At 35.4% G+C, this 12779-nt stretch overlaps 1 protein-coding gene across 1 annotated transcript in view; it reads left to right on the top strand.

Moving 5' to 3' along the window:
• The window catches only part of SRPK1 (SRSF protein kinase 1), a 32431-nt gene that overhangs the window by 15878 nt on the left and 3774 nt on the right, over nucleotides 1-12779 (top strand). Inside the window, exons 4-14 of the mRNA XM_015821946.2 lie at nucleotides 1154-1262; nucleotides 1824-1911; nucleotides 2458-2545; nucleotides 3076-3182; nucleotides 5253-5418; nucleotides 6558-6583; nucleotides 7887-8100; nucleotides 8552-8959; nucleotides 9402-9502; nucleotides 11424-11531; nucleotides 12017-12140. Of these exons, the coding sequence (XP_015677432.2) occupies nucleotides 1154-1262; nucleotides 1824-1911; nucleotides 2458-2545; nucleotides 3076-3182; nucleotides 5253-5418; nucleotides 6558-6583; nucleotides 7887-8100; nucleotides 8552-8959; nucleotides 9402-9502; nucleotides 11424-11531; nucleotides 12017-12140 (1539 nt within the window). The remainder of the gene's footprint in view (nucleotides 1-1153; nucleotides 1263-1823; nucleotides 1912-2457; nucleotides 2546-3075; nucleotides 3183-5252; nucleotides 5419-6557; nucleotides 6584-7886; nucleotides 8101-8551; nucleotides 8960-9401; nucleotides 9503-11423; nucleotides 11532-12016; nucleotides 12141-12779) is intronic.

Raw genomic sequence — 12779 nt, 5'->3', positions numbered from 1 at the left:
CAGCTTCTTGCACACTTAAAATTCCGTTACTGTCAAGATATCCCAATGAAATAATTACTTTTATTCATAGAAGGGAGAGTGTTATAAACATTAATACTAGAAGTAATAGAAAATAATAGTGCTACAAAGTTTCAGAACCATGTCATAAGGCTTTCATTATAACTATTATTATAATATAGTACTAGAAAAGGAAAAGATAGTTTAAAAATAGTTTAATAAACATGAACATTTTAGAAGTAAAATAAATTAAAGAAATGGTTCAGTAGCCCAGAAAATGAAAGAAAAGCTAATAGCCTTTAAATGTTTGATGGAAGTAAATTCATGTAATACCTAAATGCCTAGTCTTTCCTGATTTGCCTTCTAGTTAGTGGGAAAGGCAGAGGTATTCATGGGAATCTCAGTCACCACATAGAAAAAAGGTCTACAGTTAGAAAAAGTGTTAGATACTGTAAAAATGGTAGAATTCTTTGTGTTCAAATTACTATGTAAATATTACTATGATATAGCAAAGATTAATAATTTCTTCTACTGAAATGCATTTCTTCCTCTTCAGCGAAAAAGAATTTCTAAAATCTACTAATTATGCAATAGCTGTCAATGATAATTCTGGTTACATGAATCCAGTATTTTAGCATTTCTCTTAACAAAATAAAGGCAGCCCTCATTTAACATTCATTTGTTCAGCAACCGTTCAAAATTACGATGGTACTAAACAAAGGGACTTATGACCAGTACTTGAAGTTATGGCCATTGCAGTTCCTTTGCGTTCATGTGTGAAAATTTGGGTGCTTAGCAATCCGCCTGCCCTTATGATTGACTGCATGGGCACTGCGACTGCCCCTACCTGCCCATATCCTCTTCCCAATCTCAGTCACTCACCAGTGAATGCAAAATTGCTATGGCATTAAAGGGCAGGCCTGCTACCCACTTCATCATACCCAAGAGAGCTTTCAGGTATATATGATGATTTATTAAAATGCAGTACTGTGTTAATTTAGCTTGATTTATTGGTTTTTGTACTGTAAAATTTTCTGAGTTTTCTGCATTTGAATCTATATAAAGTTATGCAAGTAAATTTAACTTTTTCTGTTGAAGTTACAGCATATCCTCAATTTAACTGTATTGATTTAATAATTCATTATACATTTTGTAGGTGGATATCATCTAGTAAAAATAGGAGATCTGTTCAATGGAAGATACCACGTAATCCGAAAACTGGGATGGGGACACTTTTCTACAGTGTGGTTATCGTGGGACATTCAGTAAGTCTTTGTTCTTTGGTTGGAGTTTCTGTTAATTGTTCAACAATATTATAGATAAATTGCATTTTTTTCTTTTCTTATTATTTTGAAATCCAGAACATTCCTATTGTGTTTTATAAACAGAGTGATACGGATATAATGTTCAAATGTATTTTGTCAGGATTCATCCCTTTGTATCATTTGTTCATGGTTGCGTTTCATACACCTTGGAGATGATACTTTGCTCAAGAATAATCTAGAGCAGGGGTCCCCAACCTCCAGTCTGTGGCCTGGCACCGGTCCATGGCATGCCAGAAACCGGGCTGCACAAATAAGTGAAGCCCCATCTGCAAGATGCAGGTAGCACACGAAACCATGACCCCTCTGGTCTGTGGAAAAACTTCTCCACAGAATCGGTCCCTAGTGCCCAAAAGGTTGGGGGCCGCTGATCTAGAATTAGCTTTCTCTAACCACTCTCTCCACACATTCACCACCCACAGGAGTTCTAAGCTCTCATATTTTTATCTGTCAGCATTATGTGGTTCCTAAGAATAATTTGAAATTAAACTTTGTGTCCATTAGGGGGAAGAGATTTGTGGCAATGAAAGTTGTAAAGAGTGCTGAGCATTACACAGAAACAGCTTTGGATGAAATTAAACTCCTGAAATCTGTGAGTATACAGAAGTAAATTCTTACAATATAGCTTCAAACTATATTGTGAAAAGAAGCGCTGTTTGTCACAGCTGGCTAACCTTGCATGTCCTGTTTCCTTTCATATGTAGATAATAAAAGAAATTTCAGTTTTTATGTGCTTAAAATTTGGTTGGATTTAGTTATAAGCTTTAGTTGAGAGTGGGGAATATACTGTTCATGTCATCATCTGCAGATGTCATTAACATTTTCTAATAGTATGTTTTCAGGAGAATTTTATGAATGGATTGAAAATGGGAAATGCAATTTCACTAGATGAAATATGAATTATTGTCTACGCAGATAATTTGGATATATGCTTTTTTTAAAACTGGCATGTTAAGGAAAATAAGTGTTAATATGAGAATGTGGCTATCTAAAGACAGTCAAATGATGATTCATTTGGGCACTAACTCTTAAAAAAGCAATAAGAGGATCTGGAAAAAGTCTTAGAAGGTTTGGAGGGATCTTCCTGTACTCATTTTCTTCTGTCATTTGATAGATTTTTTTTCTCTCCTTTATACAGGTCCGGAACACTGACCCAGATGATCCAAATCGAGACGGAGTAGTTCAGCTTTTAGATGACTTCAAAATCTCAGGAATTAATGGTTCCCGTATCCTTTGAATAGAATGGATCACAAAGCATGGGTTCAAATGACAAATTTACATAGCATGTAATGTACCGTAACACTAATTTCTGTCCATTGTTTAGCCATTGCAACCTATGGGGCTTTGACTTTGCTGTGAGGTATAATAGCAGAATTATTAGTACTTACATCCCAAGCTTATCCAACTATGCCAACTATGGTTGTTAGGGTACTTAAAAAAAAAAAGAGATGCATAACGTTTTTAAACGGGGGGAAAAGTCAGATTCCTTTAAGATCAAATTCCTTTGGTATTGAAAGCTTAAAAAAATAATAATTTCATCCCATGTTCTGATCTGTATAATCTCTGCATTCAAATATGGAATGGTCTATAAGTCTTCATACTGTGCCATCATCCATGTTTCTTGATACCATTCAGTCACAATACTATTACAGATGCTGTATAAAAGTTAATGCATACAAAAACAATACTAATACAACATTTCAAGAGAAATTTCATTATTGGAATAGTCTAGAAATTCACCCTTGACTCGGCTCAGATATTTGTATGGTATTTGAAGTTTTAGGGCATCATCTTCTGAAATGGATCATCAAATCAAATTATCAGGGGCTTCCACAACTTTGTGTAAAAAAAATCATCCATCAGGCAAGTTCCATATCTCTTCCATACATTTCAGTTCTAATTTTGCTTTTAAAATTTGTTAAAAATACTTTTGTCTTCAGGGTTTATTAGCAAAACATGCTGTTGAATGCGTGAGATATAGATAGCGACAAATATTTGGTTTTAAATTGGTTTTATGGGGAATGGCGTTTGTGTGTTTTAATATGCTGTGAGCCGCCCTGAGTCCTATAGGGAGAAGGGCGGCATATAAGTTTAAATAATAATAATAATAATAATAATAATAATAATAGTTACAATGGCATTTGGGATTGGCATTGCCATTGCTAATCAATACGGCTGTAAAGCATGACATCATCATTAGTGATGGCAACCCAGACATTCTCGATTGTTATTGTAACCCAGGCATGTCAAACTCGCGACGTCACATGACGTCGTGCAACGTATTGGGCCGGTTTTGTCATTGCCGGCAATGGGGTGGGCACGGCTTCTACATGACACGTCTGGCCCGCGGGCCAGCAGTTTGACACCCCTGTTGTAACCCCAAGATATATTAGTCTGCCTGTACATAATGATCAGTAATTTTTTTGAATCAGTAAATACCACAATAATTTTATTATTGCTCTTTAATAACTGTTAGTACCTCTGAATAGGGTTCATTCTCCCTGACTGAACTGGTTTGTAATCTGAGAATCCTCTTGACTTAGAACTTCTCAAGAAGCAGGTGGCAATTTTGGTTAGGAGAGTCTTTGCACAATTCCTTCTTGTGTATAGAAATTATGGCCATTTCTGTATCCAGAGGCCATAATCCTACTTTGATCTCCTTTCAGTTGGACTGTTGCTATTCACTCTAGATGGATTTGACCTGAAGACCATCAAGAAGATACAGTAGGTTCCAGAAACAGTGACTGGAGTAGTTAAGGGTATTTCTCAGTTTACTTAAATAGTCACTACTGCTAACGCTGCACTGGTTGGCATTTGGCTTCTAAATACACAATTTAGAGTGCTAGTTTTCACCTTTAGAGCCCTTGCTTGGGATCTGAATACCTGCAGGACTGTTTTCTTTCAAAGATACCAATAAGATCTAGCAAGGAGGGCACCATTCAGATTCCATTTCTGATGGATTGTTGTTATTAGGGACAACAGGATTGTGTCTCCTCCATCTCTACCTTTCACCTTTGGAACAAGGTTCTACCTAAGGTCATCATTAACCCTGTTGGCATTAGAAAAGCTGGTTAAACTTGGCTATTATGGAAAGCCTCTGGAGGCTTTGTAAGACTGATCATCTCCTTAGAGTATTGCTCTTATCACTGTTTTGGGGGGAAGGGTTGGTAATAGTTATTTGGATTGTTAGGTTTTTCTTCTTTTATCTTTGAAAGCTGCCCAGAGTCTCTGACACTGAGTTGGCCAGCCATATGCATTTTGTTAAATAAATTAATTTCTGCATTCTTTGTAAGTTGCTTTCGGACTTCTTAGAATTGAGCTACATATAAAGTGCAGTAAAAAAATGTTATAGAAGTAAAGTGGACAGGAAACTTAATGTGACCCAACCAAAGTGTCAGAGGGTACTTCTGAGCTATAATTTTATCTCATGGTGAAATTGTTGGTCCTTTTTTGCAAAGCAAAAGCAAAGCAGGGCTGCAGGACCATAGATAAATAGCTTTCTGTAGAAAAATCAAGGAGAAATGGAATATCTCACTAGGAGAGACCACAGATATCACTATTCTGACATGCAACATTGAGATCTGAGCTGTATGTTAGCATGCCATCTCTTCTGTGAGGAGGAATCATGTGAGTTAATAGGAAGTAAAAAGCAAATAGTGTTGAGAAAATGCTGCAAAAAGGAGGTCAGATAAGCATGCACTTTTTCAACAGATGTGTTTAAAAGTATCTCAAAGGGAAGGCAAAGAGGAAATCATTTCTGCACTGTTGCCCCCAAATTGAATAGATATGTACATGAAATCACTAGAAATTAAGCTTGATTCAAAGAAGATTACTTTTATCTTTATTAAATTCTGTCTCTTCAGTATTCCATTAAATGTTCTATGTTGTATGCAACCTGAGTACTTGATTTCTTTTATCTTTTGTGTTTTGCAGGTCTTGCAAGGGCTGGATTATTTGCATTCTAAATGTCGGATTATCCATACTGATATTAAACCAGAAAACATTTTGCTGTGTGTTAATGACCAGTACATCCGTAAACTAGCTGCAGAAGCTACAGAGTGGCAAAGATCTGGAGCCCCTCCGCCTTCTGGCTCTGCAGGTTTGTGCTTCCTGATTGTTGTCACTTCAAATGTGGTTCATTCTCATGACAACCTCAACTATTCTGACCCTCATTAATCTTCTTAATTCTTTTTTTGGCTTGGATGGAGGGCAGGTGTTAACTTCTTTCTGGTGATCTAATTTGTTCTGTTAATAACCCAAACTGAAGAATGAGATATAAATTCTTGAAATAAATAATGTGGAATATTTCAGTTTGTTTACAATGAATATGTTTTATAAAAAAGCTTGGGAAGAAAATATAAATTGTTGTAAATGTAAAAGACTTAGATATTTAAACTGTATTAATAATTTTAGGTAGTTAAGTGCAAATGTGACTCTGATTTCATTTAAATCTTTTTTTTTTACATGGCACTATAGGTAGTCTTTGAGGTATGACCCTAATGGAGCCTTCTTTTCAAAACTATTTTTAAGACTTTTTTTTTAACCACTGTTCTCTCAGTCACTCATGTCCTGATCACCTCCCAAATGGATTGCTGTAATATACTTTATGTTTGCCTTCCCTTGAAGAATATCAAATTAAGGAGCTAGATATGACATTTAACCAGGTTATCTGAGGGCCACCTCTCCCCATCAGGTCCACCAGGATAGGCATGTTGTTGTTCTAGTTAGTTAGGGAGCTTCATTTGATGGGCCTCTTATTCAAGTGCTAATCTGGCTCTGCTTATCTATTTTGAGATCAATCAGTAAAGTCTGTGACATTAAGAAATGACATATAGAATATTTCAGCATTCTCCCCAAATATGTTTTTCTGTGAAAAATTGGGGGGAATTCCATTGCAGCAAAATTTCTGAAAATTTTCTCTCAAAGAACATTAATGTTTTAGAGGTGAATCATCATTATTGTTTGTCACACAATCAGCCAGATGTTCAGACTGAATCTGGCATTTTTATCCACTTATCGAGTCCTTCCCAAGGACCTCAGATAGGCAGATGTGAATGTTTGACTCTGTGAGGCTTACAATGTGATAACCCATTCCTGATGGGTTACATTTTAATGTGAATATCATCTTAATAGAAATAATATTCTGTTTAATAAAGATTTGTGTATTGTATAACTTGTACAGTATCATTGGCTCCTAGAACGGAAACATGCTAATGATGCTTTTGCTTTACTTCACAGTGAGTACTGCACCACAGCCCAAACCAGTAAGTTTGATTATTTCCACTTTTTATATTTAGATGATGCATTACATGGTGGGAGAGAATCTTGCTGTCATTAGCTGTGTTTTTTAGATTTTAAGAGTTAAGAAATTTGGGCCATGCCTCTTTCTAAAAGCAAAGAGGTAATGGAGTTCATTTTAATGAAACACTTTTTCTTGTCACAAAGCTCTTTTTGTGGTGTCACTTACTAAAGCCAGAAGACGCTTCTGCCCCAACTTTGATGAGATTGTGCTGGAGAATGTCAGCAATATGTTGTCAAGAAATAAAACAACTCCTCTCTTTAAAGCAACAAGGCCACATTGCTTCTTTAAGAGCATTTCACTTAAATCCTCATGGAAATGACATATTCCTTCAAAAATTTACACAGCCCTACAACATTGATACTTAATGATGATATAGTGGTTCTTTATTTAATCAGTGGCATATGGACGGCAGTAAAGTGTTAGGGAGAATTGGCATTCCACAAACAAAGAAATAATGATACAGTTTAACAGTTTTGTAATTTTCAATTTTTAGTGAAAAGTGTTAACGCTTTGAAAGGACGGCATTAAACCAGGGGTCCCCAACCCCCAGGCCATGGCCCAGTACCGGGCCTTGAGTCTTTCAGAACCTGGCTGCAGAGGGGGGCAGTTGAGTGCACGTGCATGTATCTTCACTCATGCAAGCAGTGGGTGAGCTCGTGCATGCACACTCATTTGCACGAGTGTTGGATGTGCATGCCTACCACTCACATGGAACCATCTCTTCCTCCTGCCAGTCTGCAAAGCCAAAAAAATTGACAAACTCTGCATTAAACCATCTATAGGTAAATCAGCTGTCACCGCAGAAAGTTTCCATGTAGCATCTTTGCTATAGTATACTTAATAGCCAATGAAATTATGAGAACAGGAGAGAGACTGAATTAAATCTGAACTTTACAATCCAAATGATGGCTGCTTAGATGGACGTATGTTCTGTTGAACCCAGTGATATTTCTTACTAGCCATTACTAGTTTTCTGTGTACGTAGTATATCTCTCTTTAGTAGTGTTTCTCAACCTTGACAATTTTAAGGCATGTGGACTTCAACTCCCAGAATTCCACAGCCAGCTTTGCTGGCTGTGGAATTCTGGGAGTTGAAGTCCACATGCCTTAAAATTGTCAAGATTGAGAAACACTGCTCTTTAGGGATTGCTAAGCAATTTCCCCTTTTATTATTTATACGACTTTGAAAAAAAAATGCCTACTAAATTATTATTGCAATAAACAGTAAGCATGTAAAAGTTAGCTGATTTGCATTTATCTCTTAGGCTGACAAAATGTCCAAAAATAAGAAAAAGAAATTGAAAAAAAAGCAGAAACGACAAGCAGAACTGTTGGAGAAACGAATACAAGAAATCGAAGAGATGGAGAAGGAATCAAATCCTCTGCAAACTGAGTCTGAAGAACAACAAGAAGAGGAGAGACCAGTTGAGCTAATTTTAAAAGAGAGCTCCCCAGATGAGGGGCTGCCAGCAAAGACAGGTATTGATCTCTAGGGAAAAAAAAGTGTTTGGGATCAACGTATTACTCTAATCCTGCATTCTTTGATGTAATCATGCATTCTTTGAAGTTGAGCGGGTCTTAAAAAATAAAGATTTGAATTGATCAAAGTTTCCAAGAGATTTGGACTGATACATTTTAATTGGCTAAATTAAATTTTCCTAACATGTGTAATAAATGTTTAAACCTAAGTAATGTTCAGACCATCATTATCTCTGGGCCCAGAGGATGGTGATGGAGAAAAATGATGAAACGTTATTTATACCATTTTAGGAAAAAAAAAGATGGGACATCAGCAGCAGTGATAATAATTTTTTAAAAAAATGGTTGACTGGCCTGGTATTTCCAGTTGCCCCTTATCAGGATTCATTGTCATTCCTTTTGTGTCTGTTCTTCCCTTGACCCATGGTTTCTGCTTTTTCTCTTTTTTCAGAGCAAAGCAGCTTAATGGAGGGAATTGAAAAATGTGTAACAGAAATCAATTGCAATGGATTGGTGCAAATGTCTGCCTTCTCAAAATCCATCAGTCAAGTAGCTGTGAAACTTGAGGAGGACGTTCATAATGCCAATGATTTCACTGGCCCTTCTCAAGAGCAGGAAGAAGAGAGCAGTGCTTACAGCCAAAGCAATGGTGGTTCAGAGAACCTAATACAGGAAGCAATATCACAGCTTCCTATACCCTTAATTTCAGAGGTTCTGGATTCAATGGTTTGTCAGGAAGCTACATGTGAGGAGCAGTATTTAAATGAACAGCAAATCAGCCAATTACAAGAAAGCATCCGGTCAGAAATTCCTTCGGAAGATGAGAATGAAAATAATGGGTCTTCTGAAAACAGTAAAGGTACAGCACATTGATTCTTTGTCATAAACAGTTTATTTTCAAGAAGAATAGTCTTTTTAAAAAAATATGTAACAATAAGCTGCTCAGAGTTGCCTCAAAGTGTGAGATGGGTGGCATATAAATTTGATTTAAAAACCCCTAATATTTTCTGGTTATATAGGTTTTTTTTTCTAAGCACTGTCCATATGTGAGTCTAATCTTACAAAGATCTTGTACAGTATGTTAATATTTTTAAAATTAGACTATTTATAATCCATAATTTGAGTTTGACATATTTTGAATAATCATATTTATTTCTTCGGCTTAAGGAGATGGCAAGCTTGATTCCCACTATGATTTATATATAGTTAAACCATTGTTTATTGTAATTTCTAAATCACTTCATTGGTATGAATTTTACGAAANAGATAGTTGACTTAACTAATGTTTATGCTGAGTCTAGAAAAAGCTGCTGCTGGAAATTTCCTCCTTAATCCGCTTGAGCCTGGGAATGCAGAAAAACTCAAAGTGAAGATAGCAGATCTAGGAAATGCTTGCTGGGTGGTAAGTTTATTATCCTTTCCCTACTGAATGCCAACATTGCTAATTTTGCAGTTTGCTGGAATGAACATAGTTACCATTTAAAATATATTAACAGACTTCTACAAATGCAAACTTAATTTGTTCATAGCTGTTAAATTTTTCTGTGTGCCCTTGAGAAGATCAGTTCTTTCTCATACAAATTTTCAAAAGACTTGATTTTATTGGGCGTGCTGTAAGTAGAACTGTCAGAATTTCACCCTAAATTTGTACTTTAAAGTAACTCCAATTTTCAATCCAACATCAGAAATGAGAATTCCAGCATCCATGCCCTTAATTTGGAAAAGGTATCTTATCTCTGCTAGCAACCAGCTTATTGTGGCTGCTATAAAGCAAAGAGGTATTAGTTTGTTAGATTAAAACAATGTGATATATTTACTCTGGTTGTGTATTCCCTTGTAGAAGCTCTTAATTCCATGGATAGCATAGGTGGAATGGCAAGATCTTTTTTCCCCTTTTTATTTTGAGCTGTACTATATTTAGATCAGAGAACATTAGCTTTTTACTCAGAACTGAAAATAAATAAAGGTGTATGACTTTTCTGAAGATCATTGTTGTACAGGTATCCTGGCTCATTTTTGAACTTGTATGAGGCAATATTCTGCTTATTATTTATGTGAAACTATTTAGTTTTTCCTATACAGATTAAAGAAGAAAAGATGGAATATGTTCCATTATCCCTTTCACAGAGAATGCTGAAAGCCATTCATATGAAAGCATCCTAAGATTTTTTTTAAGCCAGTTAATTAATATATTAAATGTTTGCATGATGTATGCCGTTAGAATAAAAGGCAAATTGGACTTGATTCTATTATTTTTGTTTTTCAGTATACTTTGTATGTAAAACATATAAAAAACATTATATCCAATCAGTTTAATTTAGGGAAAAATATGTAATATTATAGCATCTATAGTATGCAATATTACATATGTAAAAAAATGTAAAAAGAACTAATGATTAAATGTATGAACATTTATGTAAGAAAGCTTGCCCCACAGTTCCATGATCTTGATCCATGCAGCCCAACTTCTTCAAGGTACATGGGAAAGCTGCTTTTAATTGTTAATGAACAGACCATGCATCCCAAGATTCATGGTTTATGCTCAGCTCAGCACATTTTCTGCATTGAATCAATTTTTAAAATAATCTGATTTAGTCATAGAAGTTCCACTAATCTTTGTTTGAGAAGGCTATATTTTTATAGAATGGAGGTGGGAAATTTCGATCCCATTGTTTGTGTTGCTTTTCTAATTTTTTTTTTTAATTTTGCAGATTCAGATTCTAGGGCTGGTTACTCAGATTTATTGTGCACGAAAAGATTTCAATACACCAGAAAGCAATAGTCGCCCATTTCTTGTAGCAGAAGTACTAGTTTAGGATATAGCAGTGGGATGGCCTGCCTTGAGCATCTCCAGCTCTGCTTCTAGTGCTTGAAAAATGATGGAAGAGGACACTGCTTGCTTGCTGTCCCTAGTGTGTGACTTTAAAAAAAAAAAAAAAAATAACTTCTGCTTTTGAAAATGTAAGGTTAAGTAGTTGCAATTTATTTTAAAAGAGAAGGACAGACAGTTTGGGGTAAATGATTAAAACAACATCTTAATGGAAACTAAGATAGATAGAATGAAATACATTTATGAGAGAAAACAGAATAAAAAAACAGATAATTATTTACCATCTTCCTCCATGGCTACATTGCTAGTATTTGTATGGATCCCCTGGACTTTAATTGATGCCACCAGTGGGATTTAGTTTTGTTAAAAATGTATAAATATACAGAATTTCCCAGATGTGTATCAGAATTTGAAAAACTAGAAATTAGAGGCACATTTCTTACTAATCATAGAAACTTATTTTGCTTCAAGTTGTAACACGTTTCTTTTTCAGCATAAACATTTCACGGAGGACATTCAGACAAGGCAATACAGAGCTTTGGAAGTACTGATTGGAGCAGGATATAGCACTCCAGCTGATGTTTGGAGCACTGCCTGCATGGTGAGCTCGGTTATGCTACCTAAACTTCTTGTACGATGTTGATTCACAATTTGGGAGGATCCTATCACAGAAAAAACCTGACTTAATTTCTACAGTCAGTGGTGGTTCATTTTATGTTGTAGATCACCCTGAAATCTGATGTGCTGAAAAGCAATATTTGGATTGTTTTAAATGTCTCTTTTAACAGAGCACTTCATTTAACGAAAATGATTTTTTCATTTGAATTTTATAACTGGCAAGTACTCGGATCTAATATTCAAAACCACTTACAAGTCTTAGTGATTTGCCTACTTACAAAACAGTAAGCAAGAGACATTGCCTTAAATCAAATTTGCGAGAATCTGATGTACAGTATGTTGCAAAGCACGTCTAGGACACGTCTAAATTACAGAATCATTCCACATTATGGAATAATTAGAATTATGCTTTAGCACTTTGATCATTTACAAATATTTTTTTCTGAAAATTATCATTTTCATTTTCAGGCCTTTGAACTGGCTACAGGTGACTATTTGTTTGAGCCTCACTCTGGTGAAGATTACTCTCGGGATGAAGGTGAGAGCTATGCCAGAACCTGGATAGTAAGAAAATCAGCAGAGAAATATGTCTGTGGGGGAGGGGGGATTAAAGAAAATCAATCTTAGATTCTCCTATATAGTATCTTGGAGAACATTAAGGTTTGCAATAGTGGCAAATAAATAAGTTTGGCTATAAGTTAGAAGCATGGATGGCAGAATCAATTTCTGTGATTTTGCAGTAATGATCTCAGCAACATTTATGTCTGTATTAAGGACACAAATTTAACACGTATATTTCAATAAGTATTTTGTGAAGTTTGTTTTACATTGCAGAGTAATGTGGGATAAAATTATAAAAAGAACCATGCAAAATGACATGAACCACAAAGAGACAAACTCAGAGGTTCCCTCATAGGCATTTATTTTACAAAAATGCCTTGAACTACATTTCAGGACACAATTAAATGTGTTCAGACCCAGGATTTCAGTTGATTTAAATGTACTGATCACTATATGTTACTGATTATCTTAAAGTTCTTGCTATTACATTTGAACGCCATGCAGTAGAAATTCCATCTGTCAAAGTCAAACCACACAAGTACATTGAAGTACTCTAGCAGAAAGATATTTAACTGGGAATCATAATTTATCTTTTACTTATTAAAATGACTCACAACTACTAAAAAAAGCACAAACTGTTAAGCAATCCAGAGCAATATTTTCTGATCCC

This window comes from Protobothrops mucrosquamatus, unplaced genomic scaffold (assembly GCF_001527695.2).
Source record: "Protobothrops mucrosquamatus isolate PMUCROS unplaced genomic scaffold, P.Mucros_1.0 scaffold1432, whole genome shotgun sequence".
NCBI lineage: Eukaryota > Metazoa > Chordata > Lepidosauria > Squamata > Viperidae > Protobothrops > Protobothrops mucrosquamatus.
Note: the sequence above shows the minus strand (reverse complement) of the source record. Positions and strands in the feature narration are given on the sequence as shown.